At 42.1% G+C, this 21,896-nt stretch overlaps 2 protein-coding genes across 2 annotated transcripts; one reads left to right on the top strand and one right to left on the bottom strand.

Annotated features, from left to right (window-relative positions):
• Positions 1-200: 200 nt before the first annotated feature.
• On the bottom strand, positions 201-8,595 carry LOC118114115 (potassium-transporting ATPase alpha chain 1). The gene is made up of 24 exons (XM_035164363.1): positions 8,439-8,595; positions 7,634-7,738; positions 7,327-7,386; positions 7,012-7,215; positions 6,736-6,849; positions 6,466-6,600; positions 6,160-6,277; positions 5,723-5,991; positions 5,470-5,548; positions 5,228-5,347; positions 4,983-5,092; positions 4,363-4,497; positions 4,058-4,250; positions 3,798-3,973; positions 3,534-3,670; positions 3,284-3,434; positions 2,893-3,061; positions 2,570-2,724; positions 2,169-2,292; positions 1,808-1,953; positions 1,551-1,684; positions 962-1,063; positions 695-786; positions 201-585 (listed from the first exon to the last, which is right to left on the bottom strand). The coding sequence occupies exons 1-24, from the start codon at positions 8,448-8,450 to the stop codon at positions 557-559; spliced, it is 3,069 nt and encodes a 1,022-aa protein (XP_035020254.1). The 5' UTR covers positions 8,451-8,595; the 3' UTR covers positions 201-556.
• A 3,550-nt stretch (positions 8,596-12,145) lies between these two features.
• On the top strand, positions 12,146-19,646 carry tbrg4 (transforming growth factor beta regulator 4). The gene is made up of 11 exons (XM_035164359.2): positions 12,146-12,268; positions 13,193-13,703; positions 14,085-14,405; positions 14,773-14,947; positions 15,408-15,565; positions 15,822-15,932; positions 16,585-16,729; positions 17,638-17,877; positions 18,035-18,131; positions 18,247-18,361; positions 19,100-19,646. Exons 2-11 carry the CDS (start codon positions 13,287-13,289, stop codon positions 19,199-19,201), a joined length of 1,881 nt encoding a protein of 626 aa, XP_035020250.2. The 5' UTR covers positions 12,146-12,268; positions 13,193-13,286; the 3' UTR covers positions 19,202-19,646.
• Positions 19,647-21,896: the final 2,250 nt, after the last annotated feature.

Below are 21,896 nucleotides of genomic sequence, written 5' to 3'. Positions count from 1 at the left end.
TCGATGTAGTTTCACATGCATATTGAGCTGTTATCTATTAGACATGAGGCTTTAAACCAGATAACACATTTTCCAGAGTGAATCTCAAGTGCAACATGAGTAAGTCGGAATTTGAAAAATTCCATAACATTCAAAAGCAAACAACAACTCTAAAGTTGAGTAAAGATACAACCCCTTGACAAAAAACGCATGAAGCAATATAGAATTTAAATATTTCTTCTTTTGTTTGTTTGAAGTCATCATTGGTCTTCAAATTCTTTATTAGTACAAATACAAGGCAGCCACAGTCAAAGAGCTGGGACACAACGAATCTGTGAGAATTATTATCCAACAATGACTTTCAGTATTGATTACTTTTTTTTTAAAGGATTTAGTCAGACTCTTGAATATGAATATGAGGTTATTAATATTAAAAGACAAGGATAATCTATAAATACATAGATCACAAAGTGATATAGATGAAAAGTAAATTGAGTAAGACCATCCAGGTCTGCAGCATTCGGTTTAGGAGTGATGCTTTCATGCATGTGGCTGGACGGATGAAGGGAGGAGCCTCTCAGTAGTATAACTCCTGATCCCACCAACCTGAGAGAGCACAAAGCAGAGATTGACGAGACGTGAACAGATGGAGACAGTGGGGATGTTAATGTTGGCTGAATGGTTATAGAGTGAGATGGGATGGATTTCAGCTTACTTCCAGGATATCTCCTGACTCCTAGTTTCCTGATCTCATCGTAGACAAAGATTAAAATACCAAACGGAAGAGGAACAAACCACCACTGGACCCTGAAGCGAAAACAACATGTCACATTAGTTGTTTTATATATAAAAAAAGCAATGAGCATTTAGGAAAGATAATTTTCTTCATGTGTATTTCATTGTTATGATATCTAAATTAAACTTTGTCTTCTAATCCAGTGTGAGCTTTGATTTACAGACCATGGCTCTGTGGGCCTTTTACCTGATTGGCATGAAATTGAAGATGTTGGGCATTCCCGGGCAGTAACAAAGCAGATTACCGAGTAACAGCTGGAAGACGATGGCAGAAACCAGGACACGGTTCCTGCACACAGATAAACACTTAAACAACCAAACACTCAGCTGGAATCTTGTTACAATCCGAAACAGATTAGGTCAGATTTAGTCTGATCCATTTAAATGGACCACTGACAACACAAAGAGACAGGATGGCTCTGCATGCAAATAAATACATGAGATAAGATTTAGTGTTACGCAGCTGTAACGGGAGATTTAGAATTGAAATATTCATAAATAACAAAATATGATGTTAAAGAATGTGATTTGGTTCCTGAGAACAACCTGCCATGAACACATAGGGTTTCTTAACAAACTTATTTAAATATGTAAAAGAGCAAATAATGATGAATAAAAAATAATGTTTTAATGATCAGAAGACTAACAACAGGGGTTAATGCAACATAGAGAGTTGTTCATGTTGGTAGACAGAGAATAAACCCAGCAAACGTTAATCCTATAATCTCAGCTATTAAAAACAATGTCATTCATATTTGGGACGGGTCTGTACTGACCTGAAGAAGCCTTGCTGGAACACAGACAGACGTCGAGTCTTTCTGATCAGCACGTCAGAGATCTGACAGATCTCTATACTGACAAAGAATACAGTGTAGCAGGTGTACTCCTGGTACAACCTCTGGCTGAATGACTGCAAGCACAGGAGATCACATGAGGGAGGAGATATTTGGTTTCTGTGCTGATAAAATAAATATAAATCATGCCATCACCCAACCACATTATCCAAAGGTTGGATCTCTATGTCTACACTCACCCATTCTTGCCCATAGCTGTCCTGTAGGTCCTGAAGGTGAACGTCCTCCCACTGAGCACGTAGGCCGACGCACAAGAGCGGGAACCAGCCCTCCTGGGCCATCGCTGAGAAATAATCTGTAAAACCTGCAAAAGACTGGATGGCTCCTGCAAGACAGACGGAAAAATGGGTCAATACTATTTTAAAAGCATATAAATGTAGCTCATTGGCTGTGAGACACTCGCAGATTTTAACTCTGTAACTTGTCTATTTCATGCCCTTGAAAAGTATGATTTCACGTTAATGTAACTGAGGTAAGAACAGCAGTGATATAGAGAATTCATGCTTTGTTGACTAGTAGAGATGCACACACACGTCTCACCTATCTGAAAGTACGAGTACGCAGCCAGGGGTTCGTTTACCAGGCGATCACGACGAGGGTTCCTGGGCTTCAGGTTCATGATGTCACTCTCTGCTTTCTCATAGGCCAGAGAGACAGAGGGGTACTACCGGAGAGACAGGAGCAGACAAAAAACATCACTGTACAGAAGATACGGGAGTGAGGACTATAAAGATGTAGCTACATTATACTATAAGTGTCACCATGTCGCCTGCTGTAAAGGAAAAGGCTGGTGCTTTAAAATGAAAGTGCACACATCACGGTGAGGTGCAAGCAAATATTAAACACAATCATCATCTGTTAATAACTGATTGCAGCTGTAACCACCATAAATAAGTTGTTCCTTTTCTTGCTGAACTGGTTCCATCAGCACTATTACTCACGATGTCAGTGGCCAGTTCGATGAAGAGGATAGTGATGCAGCCGAGAGGAAGAGGCACGCTGACGGTGATGTAGACCAGATATGGAGTCAGCTCAGGAATATTTTTGGTCAGTGTGTAGGCGATAGACTTCTTCAGGTTGTCAAAGATAAGACGGCCTGAGATGAACACAGACACAAAAACTTCACACAGTGTTTTTCCTTCTGGTAATTTGTTACTATCTGGACCCAGCACTATTAATATATAAAGTCAGTCATTAATGCAAACTGGGGATACGATTCGTATGTGATTCACACATTATTTCTCTTTCGTTCACTAAGCCTCACCCTGCTCCACTCCGGTGACGATGGAAGCGAAGTTGTCGTCCAACAGGATCATGTCAGCAGCGTTCTTGGCAGCATCTGAACCGGCGATCCCCATGGCAATGCCAATGTCGGCCTTCTTGAGAGCCGGCGAGTCGTTCACTCCATCACCTGTAACAGCGACGATGGAGCCCTGGAGGAGGAAGGATGGAAAGTCTCTCACACAGTGAATTATGACCACATGCAAACCAATCTCTTCCTCTTTCCTTTATTCATTCACAACCCTACCAATTGTATGTGTGTCGACTTCGTTAACTAAAGTCGATCGATCAATTGGTTACGAGTTGAGAAGACACAGGTGGTAAAGCAAAACATGTGTGTGTGTGTGTGTGTGTGTGTGTGTGTGTGTATTTACCAGACGCTGACAGCTCTCCACAATGATCAGTTTCTGCTGAGGTGAGGTTCTTGCAAACACCATCTCGGGGTGGTTCCTCAGGGCGTCATCCAACTCCTCACTGCTCATGTCTTTCAGCTGACCACCGCTGATCACACAAGCACGGGCGTCCCTGCACACACACACCACACACACACAAAATGAAAAATGAACAGTCGTTTTCCTGATCTGCGACAGAGATGAGCTCAAAGTGTGGACAGCGTCCCAGTACCTCTTGTTGACTTGTTCCACAGGAATGCGCTTCCTCTGGGCGATATCTTCCACTGTTTCACTGCCTTCTGAGATGATGCCAACATTGGCTGCGATTGCCCTCGCTGTGATTGGATGGTCTCCAGTCACCATGACGACCTGAGGTTTCAAGATACTTAAACAATTAGGTGACAAGAAAATACACATAGATAAATGTAGAAAGTGAAAGCAAAGGTCTGTTTTAAAGCCCAAACAATCTGTGTGTGTGGGGGGGACGTGAACGCACCCTGATGCCAGCAGTACGACATTTCATCACTGCGTCGGGTACGGTGGCTCTCGGGGGGTCAATCATCGAGATGAGACCAGCAAAGCACAGTCCCGACGTGGTGAAATTCATCTCATCGGGGTCAAAGCGATAACCACGAGGGAACTCCTTATCGTTAAGATAGATATGACAGAAACCTGAGAGGGGAGGAAAAGATTGCTAAAAAAATGACACAACTAATCAATTAGCCCACATCAGTGTTGGTAAAAGAACTTTCTAACCCAGAACTCTCTCTCCCAGTCCTCCCAGGTCCATGTAAGCAGTCTGAAAAGCTTCTTGCCACTGCTCATCCAGTGGCAGCTCCTGGCCTTTGATCAGAATAGTGGAGCAGCGCTCTAGGATTCGCTCTGGTGCACCCTTCATCACCAGCAGGTAGCGCAGGTCCAGTGGATCCTCCAGTTCATGAATAGACAGCTGGAGAGAGATGGTAGACGAGAGATGAGTCAAACTCAATATTAATCACAGGATTTTTACTGTAGTAGTATCACAGTTTCAAATACACGTCCATTAACAACAAAGTACTCACTTGGAACTTGTTGGTGGAGTTAAAGGGCAGTTCCACCACTTTCTTGTAGCGATTACGGTAGTCCATGGTGTTCCCAACAGTGAGCTCGGTGAACTTCAGCAGAGCCGTCTCTGACGCATCTCCCACCACGAGTTTCTGTGTGAAACGGGATAAGAGAGAGACATAGAGACAAAAAGATTAGAAACAGAAATCGAATATAAAATAATCCTACTGATGTTTTCATTAGTTTGTTATTATCTAAATTGAACTAAATTGTTGTTTTCTTCACCCTAGAAATATATTTTACATATATTTACATCAGGTGTGGGTCCTCTACAGAGGCTGCCATGTTTTTTACAGTAGCCCAGACTGGACAAACTAAACACCCCTGGAGTTTTTATGACAACTGAAGTCTGCCACAGGTTCTCTCTCATGTTTGGAAGGGGAGGGTGAGGGTGAGGGGAGGGGTGTTCAGCTGCAACATGCAACTTCACCACTAGATGTCACTACATTCTACACACTGAACCTTTAACTAATAATAACAACCCAATGCGATCGTAACTCCAATATACAACTTGATTATTTTGGATGCAACATTTTGTCTGGTCATCACAAAATAAATGTCCTCTACAAATATGTACCCTAGGAATAGGTATTCCTTCCTGATCAGGTCTGAATGTCGCTCTGTTGCACAGGGTAGTCACTCTCGCCAGTGATCGCCATGTCTCTGATGACTGGTCGAAACTTTGGCCTGCAACCACACAATCACATGATGATTAACGTGTAAAATAACATCTATCTTTAAAAAGCAACCAACACGTTAGCATGTTGTACTGTAGTAATGTCTATATCAAAACGGTGCCTGTATTATTGTACTTTTCTTTACCTGACTGATCTTCAGTGGTGTCAGCAGCGTGGATATGGTTGTCAAACCAAAGGTGAGCCACAGTCATCCTGTTCTGGGTCAGGGTGCCCGTCTTATCAGAGCAGATCACTGAAGTGGAGCCTAAATACACACACACACACAGATGAATATCTAAATCTACAGTTTAATAGAGACCAAACCTTTTTTTTTACAGATCATACGACTGAATTCAGAACATAAGTGTTTTTTAGTGGTTTACTGACCTAATGTCTCCACAGCCTCCAGGTTCTTTACAACACAGTTCTTCCTGGCGAGTCGTTTAGCCGTCAGAGACAGACATACCTGTTAGCAAAGACACAGCCTGTTACTGAACACATTCACTTTATTTCACACACAGGCTAGACCAGTGCAAATCTTGGTGCCATATTGAAAAGTGAACATTAATGGAGAATCCTCAGAAGATACTGTGAGACCATATCACACGTAGAAATCCACATTTGTGTTGCATTAACTCACAGTGACGGTAGCAAGGAGCCCCTCTGGCACATAAGCCACCACGATAGCCATGAAGAAGATCATGGCTTCCAGGAAGGCGTATCCGATAAACATGGCGACCACAAAGAAGGTAAACCCGAAGAAGATCGCAAGACCAGCAATGATGTCCACAAAATGCTCGATTTCTATGGCGATGGGCGTCTTCTCATTGCCAACGCCGCTCGCCAAGCTGGCGATCCGACCGATGATGGTACGATCACCTGTGTTGATAATCACACCGGTCGCTACACCTGGAGAGGAGAAGACATTTATTCTTATATGGGTGATCATGGTGCCCCTGAGCAAGGCACTTTGCACATTATGAGCACAAAATAACAGCACAACCAAAATAATGGTTTTAATGTTGTGTCTGATTGGTGTCAGCCTATATAAATAAGCATGTGCAGTATGTACTGTACCTTCCAGAATAGTGGTAGAGAAGAAAGCAATGTTTCTGGTCTCCAGTGGATTCTCATGAGTACAGTCTGGACTCCTGGTTTGAGGTTCAGACTCGCCTGTCAAGGACGAGTTATCCACCTGGCAAACACACACGCACGCACGCACGCACACACACACACACACACACACACACACACACACACACACACACACACACCAGGGAAATCAACGACAATTTTAAATCGTCCTTTAAATTGTCCTCACAAGCAGAATCTCCTTCTTTATGTACGTAGAGTTTGCCTATGTGTGGTATGTATGTATCTTACCTTGCAGGACTGACTAGTGATGATGCGAATATCAGCAGGGACCCTGTCTCCTCCTTTGACTTCCACCAAATCTCCCACCACCAGTTGGCTGGCATTGATCTGGTTTTTCTGGCCATCACGGATGACAACAGCTTGCTGTTGGAGAACATGAGGAAGATTAACACAGGAAGAAAGGACGTGGAAAGATTGAGAAGCTGTAAATATTGAATTCCAACAATGTACTTTTTTGCACCTGTACTTTAAACATTTTTTTTTTTTTTTTAAACTTACCTGTGGCACCAGATTCTTGAAGCTGGCAATGATGTTTGTACTCTTGAACTCTTGGTAGTAACCAAAGCATCCAGTTACCACGACGACAGTAATCAGCACGATGGCCAAGTAAAGCTGAAGTCAGACAGAAGATGTAACCATAACAACGGGAAGCTAGAAATGGCAGATTCAAATTGTGCTCCTCCCTTTCCTCTGTGCAACTTTTTCTGTTTCTCTCGCTCTTATCAGTGCACTTGAGGAGAAACGCTCACTGATAAAAATGGCGAAGTCACTCACATCGTCAAAGCAGGTGACGTTCCCTCTCCCAAGTTCAATTCCAAAGGCGATGAAGCAGATGACAGCGGCGACCCACATCAGACACTGCAGCCCTCCGGCCAGCTGCCGGGCAAACTTCACATACTCCGGGGTTCCTTTGGGAGGCTTCAGCTCATTGGCACCATCTCTCTCCAGGACCTGCTGGGCAAATGTGGTAGTCAAGCCCTGGGGATGGAGAACAGAAAAACATGATTAAAAGAGTACTTGTGACAAAATGAAAGTAAATAAAGAATAGATAAGAATGATGTGAGGCAAGAGAAATGATTCAATCATTACCTTGTCAACGTTCGTGGTATATCTCATCTCCAGCTCTTCAATTGTAATCTCGTGGTCGTCCTGCAGGGGGACACACGACATTAATCATCACAGTGATTTAAGGTGATTTATTCAACTTGGTCATAACTTCACTGCAGCTGGAATTTAAGTCAGACTTTGTCTCATGAGCTAAAACTACATCTTCTCACAACTGTGCAGATCTGAGGCATCTTTAGTATCACCTGTAAATCCTATGTTAATCTAGGAGGAGCTGGGTTGATTACTGATCCATGGATTTAAATCCCCACTCTTTAGTCTTTATACTCACAATGTCCATTTCTTTCTTCATGCCCTCCAGCCTCTCCTTTTTCTTCATCTTTTTCGACTTCTTCTTGTCCATCTCTCCATCCATCTCGAACATGTTGTAAGAGTCCTAGATGCAGAAATGCAGAAATGGGGGGAAAATATTTACATTTGTAAATTTTAAAAGAAAGTATCCCCGTCTGACCTGAATGCTTGACATCCCTGATGTGACTGATACCAAAACTAAGTAAAATATATGTTTCTGTGTTGCTTACTAAATGTGAACGTGTGACAATTCAAACAGATGATTGGTCAGTTTTGTTGTAAATAGATCTACACAAATCCTGACATTCCATACTGCATACTGGAGTACACGTCCATTTCAAATAAAACAAATGCACCTAGCATGAAGAAGAGTCATATAACTGCAGAATTTTGTTTGACCTCAAATTGTTCAAATAGATGAAATATAGAAACAGAAAATAAATGCTACACTATTAATAATTTATGTATAAGAATTTATTGATGCACTGACATTAACTGAAATAGCATCCATAATAAAAGCTTTATCTTATACAAATCTAGTATTAAGTATTATAAATTGAAAAAGAAAACACATTTCGTATTGACAATTATAATTGTTAAAACTTGTTAATTTAGTGTGTGTGCAGTAAATAACACCTTACTAACACCATTTCCTCTGTTAAAACTGATCGAGTCTGTGAATTTGCAAATTAAATTAAAACATTTGACCACTTTTTTACAGATTAAAAGAGTTCACTAGCGTCTCCCAATAACAGTGTGAACAGTCATCCTCTCGGGTCTCCTACCGTTTTACTCATGGCTGCTGGTGTGATAGGGGACTGCTCTCCTAAATCAATGGAGGTCCAGACCACTCGACCTTTCTTTGCCACAGAAATTTTGGCTCTCCGTTACCGTCCAGTCCCAAACATAGACCCCGTTTCTCCCTCTCTCTCTCTGTCTCTCTTGCTCTCTCACACACACACACATGCAAACACACACACACAATGGTTAAAAACAGGAAACATTTTATGGAAAAGCCTTTTATACCATAAACCCCCCCCCCCCCTTCAATACACACATGCGCAGAAACACCACACGTACTTAAATGCCACGATCTGCGTAAAAAAGGTACCTCAAGTAGCAACAATGTCACCCCTGGACAGGTCACACACAACACACACACATGCACCACCACACACTCACACTCATATCACAGGCTATGCGTAGGCTAATGTTTCTCTGGTATCTCTTATCTTTCCGCCACACGTTTCTTTTCCTGATAAACTGATTGGAGGAAGGAGCAGTGAAGGTTAAAACAAACCAATGTCATTCCTACCAGACTGCCTGACATTGCACAACAGTAATTTACACTAAAACTTACTTTGGCCTTTGATTCATTATATACATCCACTGATTGACTGTTTTTAATAGACTAACTATAACCTGAGAAAAGGTGGCTGCACCAGTCCAGGGATTATTGGCCATCTCTGCTGCTGCCATACATCTATGAGTGGATGCTCAAATACAATCATAGGGAATAAGATAGAAGAACTTGGACCAGTTTGTACAATACACACCCTGACAGCTGAGCCACTAGATCAGTAAAGGTCCGGCTATTGACCTCATTCTGAATCAGGTTTTGATCATGATGTTTACATGAGTTGCTCATAGAAAATTCCACTCATATTCCCATTGACATGTCACAGAGCATAGTCCGAACTACCATACATGTCAATGCCTCAAATTGCCGCGAAACAAGATGTTAAAAGGTGATTAAGACTTAATAATGCAACTAGGATCCGAATACTCCAGAAGTCTTAATTTGGCTTCTGTTGATATTGAGTATGACCTTATTCTGTTTAGTTTAACCACAAAATGCTGTTTACATGTCTTATTCACACTTTTAGGTCTTAATCTGGTTAATATTTGAATATTGGCGTCCACGTAAACATAGTTAATGATTCCCTGCAGCACCATGAAGTCAAACAGGGAGAAAACTGCCTGTAGCTCAATGTGTCCACTGAGGTCAGCTTTCCTCTTCCTCCTCCTCCTCCTCCTGCAGGCTAACTGTCTGTGTGACACTCTCATGACACACCGGCCATCTGAGTTCATGGCCTCCTCTGTCTACAGCTTCTGCCCCTCACTTCACTGCCATGTTTGATTGATACACTCCTCGCTGCAGGTGTATGCACCTCATTTGTCATGATGTCTGGTTGTGATACCCAGCTGGTGTTTCCACGACGACAGCTCCCTAAAAACAGAAGTCAAGCTGATTTTAGAAATCTGTGATGTGCACTAAAGAAAAAAACAAACAAACAAGACATTTTGATCCATGTCACATACAGTTATTCCTTTTTTTTCCATGTGAATATAATTCACATTGCAGGACTGAAAGCTATTCAGGGTTTGCTGTATATGACTGCGAATCACTGTTTACATTAAACAAACTGAGCCCTCAGCTCCACATTAACTACAAGGAGCCGGTGGATAATATGATGAATTAAAACAAGTCCAAGATGAGAAAAACTGGAAAACAACATGAGTTTTAATCTTTTATTTGTTGATATTTTAACTTACTAATTAACATGACTATGAAGTTTTTATGACAAATTAGAAAAAACATTGTGTTCTCCTCTGATCAGCTACCAACAACTGACTGAGTACATGAATTTAATGATTAACTAACATCACCAATGACACAATTTTAAACAGAATCAGAAAACATAAATAACCTGGTTTTAGTTAGGTTGGTTGTCAGTCTGTTTATACAGATCTGTTGATTAATGTGACAAATGATTATAATCCTGAATTTGGATTCATTGAAATAGAAACCCATGACCACTAAGGACACGTTTGTTTGTTGGCCGTTGAGGGTGACATTATATCTGACATACGTCAGCAGCCCTGTCCACATGCTATCAGGAACATCTGACGAGGACCATTACAGTAGACAATGTAGAAAAATAAGGTTTGTAGAATATGAAGTGACCTAATTACAGTCATCCCGTCATAAAAAATATACCAGATTATATTAGAAAAATGTAACTGCCTATTGGCAGAGATATATTGGATTCATTTAAATTTTACAGAGTAAGAAAAATTACTCTCAACAAGAGAACATGATTAAATTTGTAGAAAAAATACATTATTCCAATAAATTGTATAACAAAGCGAGTAATGGGTAAAAGTTGAGGTAAGGTCACCCTGTCTCTTCCCTATTCCTGCCCAGAACATGTTGCATGCTGGGTAAATAGCAGCCAGGTAAGATATGTTTCGGAGAGTCAACATTGTGCTGTAGAGTTTACTGCAAAGTGACAGTGCAATCAAAAATGTTATCAGTCTGATTTTATCAGCTCTAATCACACGTTATTGGGGGGACAGGTGAGAGGAGAGAGAACAGTGGTTGATGGGGTAACAGAAGAGGGACAGAGGTTCCAACACAGGGACACACTTAGAAACACACACACACTGAAATGTTCCCTCTGCCTTCAACAGCCACGTTAAAGGGTTCACCCAAATAAAATTTAAAAAAGCGAAGTGTTTGGGCTAACAGACAAAGACATTTTTTTTTTTGTATAAGGAAAAATAAATTAAGAATTATCAAAACAGAATACATTATTGAATTGCATAATATGAAATGTGAACCCAGCATTTCTCTATTAGCTTGACCCTTGAGTTTCAAAGCAGGACATCTCTTCTGCTTCAATTAATTATGTTGATCATATTCTTACCTCAATTTTGTATTCAATCATATTAAAGAGACCTCCTAAAGGTTACAGCTAAATGCTCCATTACTTGTTTCACTACCAGCACCTAAAGATCACGTCAGAGCTGGAGTACAGAGCCCCCCAGTGGCCATGAGGTAGAAATAAAAGATAAATTCCTAAACATTAGTATCATCAGTGTTGTGGAAGTAGGTTAGATTAAACAGGTTTTCTTTGATTGATCCCCCCCCAAAAAACAAATAAAAGAAAACTTTCCTTTTCTTATCAATCTGTTTTAAGCATTTAAGTGTTACTATACGATTAGATACAAAATGTTTCCTCTCTTTTCTGTTAAGGAGTGGATGTACTAATCTGCAGAATTGATTGTAGCTGCATCTCCTATCATTTCAGCTTCAGTCATAATTAAATGTGTGAAATTGACAGGAGTAAATTTACCAAAAGTAATACTAATAAAAGAATTTATTCATTCATCTACAGAAATAAAGTTGCAATGGAATTGGTTATCTTTTTAATTGTGTGTCAAACATTACATCCATCCTTTCTCTGACCAGGTTAAACAACAATGCAACTTTATTAGTTTCCAAGGTTTATTTCCTCTAGATGACCGGTAGGGGGCTCTGTAGTTGTGACAGTAAACATGTGAACTTACCCACCTGTCCAACAAAGAAGACACTGTTTAAAACTCACTGTTTAAAACTCACCTGAATCTACACATCACACATCTGAACGTAAACAAATAAATAAATCACCAGTGACCCCGGAACAAGAATTCCTGAGAAATAATTGAACCAATGAGAGCCGCGTGCGCCGATTACGTGACTTCTCCCCACGTCATATCCCCGCGACGGTCTGTGCTAGCTGTGTCCATGTGAACAGCCTCCTCTACCAAAGGTATCGCTGTACTTTGACAGGTGAGTGATCGATCAGTGAGATGATCAGACCTGATTCCGCTGCTGGTCACAAATGTCAGTCTCGTGAGGGCAGACGCGTGCACGCGCCGCTGGGGTTCGCAGCGTCTCCTCTGCGCGCGACAAGGTCAGGATCTAACGTAGCGTGTTTGTCAGGAGGAAGATTGTCACTTTACAGCAGGAGAGAGACACATGTTACTGTAACACACACACACAGCGGGTTCCCATGGAGCTACTGGTCACTGTGGGTCTCAGATCTGTGCCTGTGTTCCGGGTTGAACAACCATTACACTGCAGAGTCCCAACATCCGCCACCAGTGGCTGATCAAAGATGGATGAGGCATCTGTAGACATGAGGGTGTCTGTGACTAACTTGGGCTGAGTGATATTAATTAATTATAATATTATGAATTCATATCAGACGATAAAGTTATTGTCATGACAAATGTCAAGTTGTTATTTCTTTTAAAGCTTTAAGGCAGATCTTTGCTCCTGAGTGAAGGTTCTGGTTTTAAACTTCCTTATGAGCAGAGGATGACAAACACTTGTTAACTGCCAAACATTTTATACATCCGAGGAAGATCCATTGTTACACCTCAAAATTATACTGCGATAACTACCTCCACCCAGGAGGGGATGATTTTGCTGCTTTGTATTTTTGTTTGGTTTTAAGCAAGATTACACAAAAACCACGGAGCAGATTTCCATGAAACTGGATGTGGTATGGGTCTCCGAGGAACCCATGAACGTTTTATTGAAAGATTTTCAATATTTCCATTGACTTCTCAGAGAATGAATCATGGATCTTGATAGAAAAAACGGCATGTTTGAGACTGATATTTATGAGTGTGTGTGCAAGTTGGTGCAGATCCAAATAATCTACTCCTTGCTGATATGTTTCTCCAACTTTGCCAATATTTCCTGTAGGTTGAATGCGGGATGCTGACGCCGACTGCTGAATTGTGAGAAAACCCTCTTTCTCCTGCTCCACCTGTGGCCGCTGTCTTGTCCCTCAGACACAATGGCCAGTCGCCTGTTGGGCAGATATGCCCGTGTGCTCTGCAGGGCCTCCTCTCAGGCTCCAGCTGCTACTGCCGTCACCGCCCGCCTGCCTCCGACTGTGGCTTCGCATGCAGAGGTGCAGAGGGCTCAGGGATGGCCCACTGTCACACAGAGGTTAATGTGTGAGGGAAAGACTATTACCAAGGATGATGCCTTTCAAACCACGCCTACATTCACCAAGCTGGACGAGTTGATAGATAAGGCGGCTGTGCCAGAGGACATCCTGCTGGCCTGGGTTGAGCATGGAGGAAATAGTAACCAAGCTGCTTACGCCGTGATGAAGTGGACTGTGTTGGTGCTAAGGACGAAGGGTAAAATTAAGGATCTGACGGGGGATTCAAGGCTAATGGATATGATGGATACCATGTCTCAGCAGGTAAGGAAGCCAGATACAGAGGTGAACCGGCCCCTGTGTTCAGATCATAGACTGTGTATAAAGATGGAAGTATCCACTTCTTCCCACTGTCCAGAAATCAAACCAAAATATCCTGGTTACAAACGCTGCCATTTTAGACCAATGACGTAATTTTGAGTCTGTGCAGTAGCGATCAGGGGATGGAGCCGCGGTAGAATGGTCCTGCCGATACATGCGCCCCACCATGTTTTTATTAAATCAAAATAAGTAATTTATATCCAATTTGCTGTAAAATTGAACACTCAGACACACGCCAGGGGGCGGTTGAGACACCTTTGCTTCACTTTGGTGTTGTCACGTCCATGGTTAAGATTACTCATTGATGAGTGTTTTTCTTCACAGGTGTCTGCGGTGTGGAACGGCAACCTGGTGTCTGCCTTGAAAGCTCTGTGGATCATGGACGTGCCCCCCACTGATCCCGTCCTCAGCTCTGTACAGACGGAGGTCCTGTGGCGAGTGCGCAGGCTGACCTACAAGCAGCTGGCCTACCTGGCTGACTGGGGGGCAAATAAGAAGGGACAGCAGGACATAGCGGTAGTGAACGCTGCATTAAAACAACTGGAACTGCGCTGGACCGAAATCGCTGACAGCAAAACTGTCAGCGGGCTGATCTCCAAAGGACAACGCATGTCTCCTGCCTTGAGGGACAGACTAGAAGACAAGGTATCAGAGTTAACATCCACAGTTAAAGTCTCAGTTGAAAACTGTATGTGGAAGTTACTGCCTTTATCCTTTTTTCTCTGCTGAAGTAATATATTCATATCATTTCATCCGATTGGTGAAAGAAGAAATCACAAATAATGTGAAGTACTATGTTGAGCTTATAGTAGAAAAAGTTGTGGATGATGAATATACATGTTAGAATGTATGTAAATCATTATGTCGGCAGTGGCAACCTGGGGAAATGTATAAGAAAGTTAAGAAATCTTGCTTAAAATCATCAAACTACCTTCTGAAGAGGTTCTTTCAGAGCATTAATGCATTATCCTAAACCACAGTAAAAACGTTCCTCTACCTGTTTGTCTCTCAGGCTTTGGAGCTGTCTGAGGGATTTTCAACAGAAGAGATCCGTAAGGTCTCTGTGGCTTTGGCAGCTCAGAGCCGCAGAAGTGTCCCTCTCCTCCGAGCTCTCTCCTACCATCTGCTCCAGAAGCCGTCGTCAGAGTTCACCACTCCACTGATATTGAACATGGCTTATGCTTATGGTAATGACGCTTAATTTGGTGTATGCATATCTTTAATGAACTTGGCCAATTTATACTATTAACTTCTGAAAAGTCTTAAGATTTCTCTGGCGAAGGGTTACAGACTAATTTTGTAATCATAAATCCCCTTTACGTACCCCATTTTAAAATTATATTTGTTAAACCTGAATAAGAGAATATTATGATGTGCAAAATTCTTGCGTGTAAAGCTTCATGTTTAGTGCAAATCAGAAGTGATTCAGGGACCGTCTGCTCACTAACACACTGTAGTAGGAAGTAGGGACAACAGAGATTTTCATTTTACAAGAAAGTAATCTCGTTTCACTTCCCTTAATCCAATCCACTTCGCAGACTCCTCACAAGAGCAGATTGTAACCTTGATGTGAACATCCATTAAACCTTTTTTTCATACATACTGTACGATGCTAACGGTATCATCTCTGTCTCTGCTCGCCTGCAGGGAAGTTGAATTTCCACCATTCTCAGGTATTTCAGCGAATGGCCTCAGAGCTGCTGCCCCGAGTCCCGGAGCTCAACTCCATCGATGTCGTACGCTGCTCTAAATCACTGGGCTTCCTCAAATGGCTCCACATCCCTCTGTTCGAGGCCTTCGCTGATGTCAGTCACACACACACACACACACACACACACACACACACACACACACACACACACACACACACACACACACACACACACACACACACACACACACACACACACACACACACACACACACACACACACACACACACACACACACACACACACACACACACACACACCAATAAGACTAACTCATTCAGTTGAGTGCACAATGTTTAACATCAGATAAACTAAACTTGATTTTCCTCTCTGTACATTTCCTCACCAGCACTACATAGCAAACAGTCAGAATTACAATATTCCTCAGCTGTGCAATCTGCTCATGACCTTTGCCAGACTCGGCTTCCAGCCCAGCAAAGGAGAAGAGTTCTTCAGCAAGGTACTGATGACGTTTAAGACTGTGTTTGCTTTACGTGGTTGTTTCTACATCCTTCCCTGAATTTATTCTAGAGATCCTCTGATACCATTTTTCTCTTCTCGATACCGATACCTGGACTTATCGGCCGATACCGAGCACAGATCGGATTCCAGCGCATTTTTTAAGATTACTTGTACTGTGCATTTTAACAGCTGTATGCTACTAACCCTGGATGGAAGTGATAATCATTGTTTTTGCTAGAATTGTACTGGTAACACTAATGCCTCCCCTCTAAACTGAAGTCTAGCATTTCGGATGTCGCTGTTAAAGTTGTGGGACTTTCCAGAGTGACATTTTTCCAAATAGCTGACATGTTAAGATAGCTCTGGCAAACTCTAAGCTACTGGAAATCCTTTCTTCTTCGCTGGTCCAAAACAGCAGTTGCACTGTACTGTTTATGGAAGAAGAAGTGACTACCAGAAAAATAAAATATTAGTTTTATGTGGGTGAAACTAATGAACTTTAAAGACGTGGTATCAGATCGGTACATAGATTAAAGTGCTCGCCAGTGCCTGAACTGCCATTTTTATCTGTATCAGAGGCATTTTCACTGCTGCTATCGGAACAGCTCTAATCGGTTCTCTCTGTTTGTTTCTGTCTCTTTGTGTAAAAGGTCCACTCTGAGCTGGAGGAGTCTCTCTCTGGCCTGGAGCCCTTCCTGCAGACAGATGTGGTTTGGTCTCTGTGTGTGTTACAGCAGGCCAAGCCTCACTACCTCCTCCCTCTCACACAACAACAACACCGTACCAAACTGTTAGGTAAGACACATCTGTGCACACACGTGTACACACCTGCTACCTCTCACCCGGGAGAGGCAGGTGAAAGTGTGTCAGGCACCGGGTCTATATACACAAACTACAGAACATTACATTCGTGCTCTAAATCAGGCTGTTGAATTAAGTATTAAACACTATTTCCGTCATTGTAATTTCAATATGTTGTGTTTTTAGTTGGTCAAGCATTTTAAAGAAGTCCTCTTGGACACGGTAACTGTTCATATCCTTGTACTCCTCAAATATATCTCACCATAAGACCCACACTGACGTTATAGTTTAAAAAAGCTTGGTTGCACGAGTCAATACATTTGTCCTGCATCATGTTATCTTCTCTTATACTTTAAAGTAGATTTGCCAGAGCTCACAAAAATGTTCTTGTATAATGTTAATCATACTTAGAGCAGTCTTACAATATTTATGTATTATGTCAATCAAAATTAAAGTTCAGAAAAAAACCTGTTTTTAAAGACAAATAAGAAGTATAATGGTGCGTATACATACATATTTACAAACGTACACGCTCAGCCTATCATCCATGTTGCGTATTTATACTTTTACATGTTCATCTGCCTGTATCTACATCCACATCATCAGGTTCGTATCAGAGGTTATTAGGCCCACGTGTGTATTGTTTGGGACCAATAGCAATGATATGACTCATTTACATGCTCTTATGAAATACTGTGGCCTCTCAGGACCATGTGAACTGAAGGACAAAGTACCACTCTGTTGCAGTAGAGGGCAGTGCAGCACTGATAAATGTTCAGAAAGGCTCATTAATCCCATTTTCTCTCGGATATGAACATTTATTACAAAAACATTGTCCTTGACAGTGGGATGCCAGCACTTATTTAATCATTCTGGTGTTTTTCCTTCTTATTTGCTCATAGAGGGCAGTGATTCTCGAGTAGAGAGCTATCGGCTGAAACTCCTCCACATTGCAGCTACTCTCCACTTAGAGCATCCAGATTCCTCAGACTCAGACTCTCCAGCGCCCCCGTCTGCCTCGTCTGTCCCGGCCAACATCTCCCCCGTGCAGAGCAGTCTGAGAGAGGCCTTACAGCGTTTGGTTGGTGAGAGGATGGAGGCCCTTCGCACTGGGGTGGACACTGTGTATGGATGGACTATCGGTAAGGGGAATAATGTAGCACAGAAATAAACTGTCAGACCACATACACAGTCATGCAGTCTGTCCCTTTCACCACTAGAGTTTTTCAGGACTTTTATTCTGAAAACCAATATTTAACCCAGCTCTTCCTACAACTGACACAAGCCTTCTCTAATCAGATGGTGAGCTGGTAGTGGATTGTGACAACAAACCAGTTGACGTCCTCCCTCTGCCCAGTGGAGGGGGAGATCAGGATTTACCTGTAGGGGTACGACGGTGAGTCATGGAAGTGAAACACGGGGGGGCCGAGATTATATTTTTTAAAAAAATGTTTTTCCCTCCAGCTGTCTTAATTTATGATATTCTCACTGTTCCTCTCTTTTATTTTAAGGATCGCTTTCATGGCTTTGGAATTTCCCAACTTTGGTTCAAAGAGCAAAGACCTTCTGGGCCGGTTTGTCATGATGAAGCGACATCTTCAGTTGGCCGGCTACATCACAGTGGAGGTGAGTAGAGACAACACTTTGGAATATCCAAGACTTGTTTTTTAAACTTCCATAATTTGTTCCATATAGGGTGAACAGATCTGTTTGGTTTCCAGGTTTGATTGATGGATTTTTTTTTTATTCAGTCATCATCATACATTGTAAGAAAAGTAGACAAATAAGTGTAAATAAAGTCTAAACAGTCTTTACATTATACAGTGACGGAAAAGGCTAAGGCCGACATATGTGTGTGATCATAGCAGCCACCTTTATTACTAATATGTATGGCTCTTTTACATAGTACGACTACAATTCTTTTTATTACTCGCACACCAAAGCCAAGTGATAAATGCATTTTCTGATGTGTTCTGTATATGATAGTGAGTATCTTTCCAGGGAGCACAGGCAGAGAAGCAGTGCTGCTGCTACAGGGGTATCTGACAGGCTAAGGCCATGCAAACAATGGAGTTAATACTTGAGTAGAGCTGAGAGTCAGAAGAGTCCCGCTGCAGTCTGTGGTATAAATAGAGATCCAGCCGCAGCTCGGCTTCATGTAGGCCAGTCCACGCACTCTCGCCCTCATTTAGGACAAGCTCCAGAGCCGATAGCAGCATCATCCTCTCAGGGTTGCAGTGTTGCACCCAACTGAGTACAAAAAACAGTATTATGTATTGCTATGTAACAATAATCTAAAGGTATTTGCTCATTAGCACTTTATCGAAATGTTTGATAATTCTAATTGTTTTCTTCCTCTTCCAGGTCCCGTATTACGATTGGCTTGAGTTGAAGACTGACTGGCAGAAACTGGCGTACCTAAAGGATAAATTGGGGAAGGCTGTGGCCGAGGACATGGCCAAGTGAACTGGGACAAAATCCCGATCATAATGTGCAAGCTCAGCTAAATCATCGCTTTCCCAATCAAACAGGCCGGACCACATGGAATACACAACACACACACGCACACACACATGCAGAGCACAGCAGCACTGCAGAAATTGTCTCCCATACTTGAGTCAGAAGAAAAAGAAAATAATATTTTCACTCTGGTTCCCTTGGCAACGTGGGGGGCTTTCCCTGTTTCCATGGTGATGACGAGCAAGAATTTTGGAGCCAAAGAGACAGAAATAAACACATTGTGTGGTAGAAATGATATGATCCAGGAGAAGAGCCAGGAGCACCAGGGTCATTTGAAGAGTTTTGGCCAAAATGTTATTTAATATCAACATGTGCATAGATTGGAATAATTTAACTATCTTTGCGGACGTGTGTAAGTCTTCTGATGAAGTAATAAATAGTTTTAATGCTGTTTTGTTCCTATGTTTTTTATTATTTTTATTCTTAGTAGTTCATTCGCACTGTCTGACTTGCAGGATGTGTGAGCATGTGTGTGGTACATGTCCTCGTTTTCCCAGGGAGTGTGCAGTGTGCATTGGGTGCTATCTGGTGTGGTATTCAGACCGGGGATGCTTCATGTCACACCTAACAGCTAGTTTGCACACACCTCCCTGGCATATTGGTGTGACTGCTTTAGTGAATTAGTATTTTTATCAATCATTAATTGGATAAGTTAAGAACAACAGCTTATTTTTATTGGGATTATTCTGAGATCGGGTAAATGATTCCATTTTAGGAGCCCACTTTAAGTTATACATGTTGAATCAGAGGCACTAAATACAGCATACTAAATATAGCATATTTGTGCAAAGTTGTGTTGAAATGTTTGATTTCTTAGTATACTTTTTATGCTTTATCTCAGATGTGCTTGTTTGTTAAAGAAGAACAACCTGAAGAGACTGGGTGAGGCTTTTTTCAGATGAACCCTTTGCTGACCTGAAACTGCTTACACAACATCATAGGCAGCAGCAGCAGCAGCAGCAGCAGCTGCTCTTTGACATCAGAGGCTGCTCACTGGCAAAAAGAAGAAGACTGACTAATGCAAGGCAGGGCAGAGACACTGAGTTCCACTGAAGGGAGACAAATAAAATCCTAACTGGAAACATCAGACACCAACATTAGTTATTCGGATAAAACATCCTGTGATGCAGATGCTTGGTGCCCCATTCGTCCATATGTTCAGGGGTTAATGGATCAATGCATGGACTCATGACAGAAATCGGCTTGCTGCTCCCTCACTGCGAGCTAGCCACTCAACAAAATCACGACTGATGATGTCATGTCTCCTAAATGGTGGAACCAGCTCCCCATTGACAGCAGGAAGTCTACACATCTTCCAGCGCAGACTAAAGACACATCTTGGTAAAGAAGATGATGTAAAAAAAAAAAAGTAAATGAGAATATAGAAATACTCATAATGGAAAGTAAAGGAAACTCTTCCTGTGAAAATATTCCCCAACACCTCAAAGGAAGAAACTTTTACTTTATGATTCAAACTAGACCGAAAAGCAGCGATTACCTCCACCAAGGAGCAACAGTCCCATTATGAAACCACAGTTAAATCCACTAGATCTGGATTTTTATTTGGATCTGCACCAAGTAACACACACACACACAAACACACACACAGTTTAGACCCCTCGATATGCTGGATTTCTGAATGTTAAAGAAAGTGAAAAACATTTAATTGATCCATCCCTGGGTTCTTCCTTGGGTCATGGCCCCCCCTTTTAAAATTGAATGGAAATCGGTTCAGTTGTTTTTGCATAATCCTGCTAACAAACAAACAAAAATACAAACCAACAAATGGACACGGCTGAAAACACAACTTCCGTGGCAGATGTCAAACAGTTTGCCATTCAGTATTGGTGGACTACATTCAACATGTTCCTACTCTGCCCCTGTCTAATACCTGGTGGAGTGCTGCTGTGCACACCCACAACCTGAGAGGATAATATGAACTGAGAACTCTTTCATAATCTGTGAGCTTATCAACAGCCACATTTGTTGACATCAACACAGAGACCATGAAACATCATCCAGCAAATCAGCATCACTTCTGCTGAGCTGGCACTCTTAAAAGGGACGTTTTGGGTTGTCATGGAAACTACCCCGGCTGCTGATTTGCCTCGGTGCTGCCGCCCCCTCCATAACTTTCTATTTCCATTCTTTTTCGTCCTCACTTGTTATCTTTAAAACGAGAGAGAGAGAGAAGAAGAGGAGAACAAGTAAGAGTGCTGCTGGAGAGGTTGCCAAGACGGAGAGCAGAAACAGATGCTCTAGCTGCCCTCGGGGACATGTCTTCTCGTCCACTCCTCTGGGATGCAATCAGAGCAGGAAGCACATGGAATAATTAGCAGCATACACTATTAGGTTTCACGTCTGCCCTTTTGACCCTCTGTTTTTTAAGTTTCCCCCCCTGTTTCGTTTGGTTTTCCTTGAATCAGTGTCATCTCCTTGATTGTTCTGTCCCCCTCTTGTTTTTGCAGTACCCTCAATATCCTCCAAGGTTGACGGCAGCACTGACGAGAGTCGGTAGAAATCTGCTGACATCATCTCCCAAGATCCAGTCATTGCTTGGCTGGGAGAGAAGGAGGTGGGGCAGAGGAAAAGGAGAGAGATACAGGGAGGAAGGGAGGAGGGGAGGAGGGGAGGAGAGAAG

This window comes from Hippoglossus stenolepis, chromosome 8 (assembly GCF_022539355.2).
Source record: "Hippoglossus stenolepis isolate QCI-W04-F060 chromosome 8, HSTE1.2, whole genome shotgun sequence".
NCBI lineage: Eukaryota > Metazoa > Chordata > Actinopteri > Pleuronectiformes > Pleuronectidae > Hippoglossus > Hippoglossus stenolepis.
The sequence above is the reverse complement of the archived record's forward strand: the minus strand, read 5'-3'. Positions and strand labels throughout refer to the sequence as shown.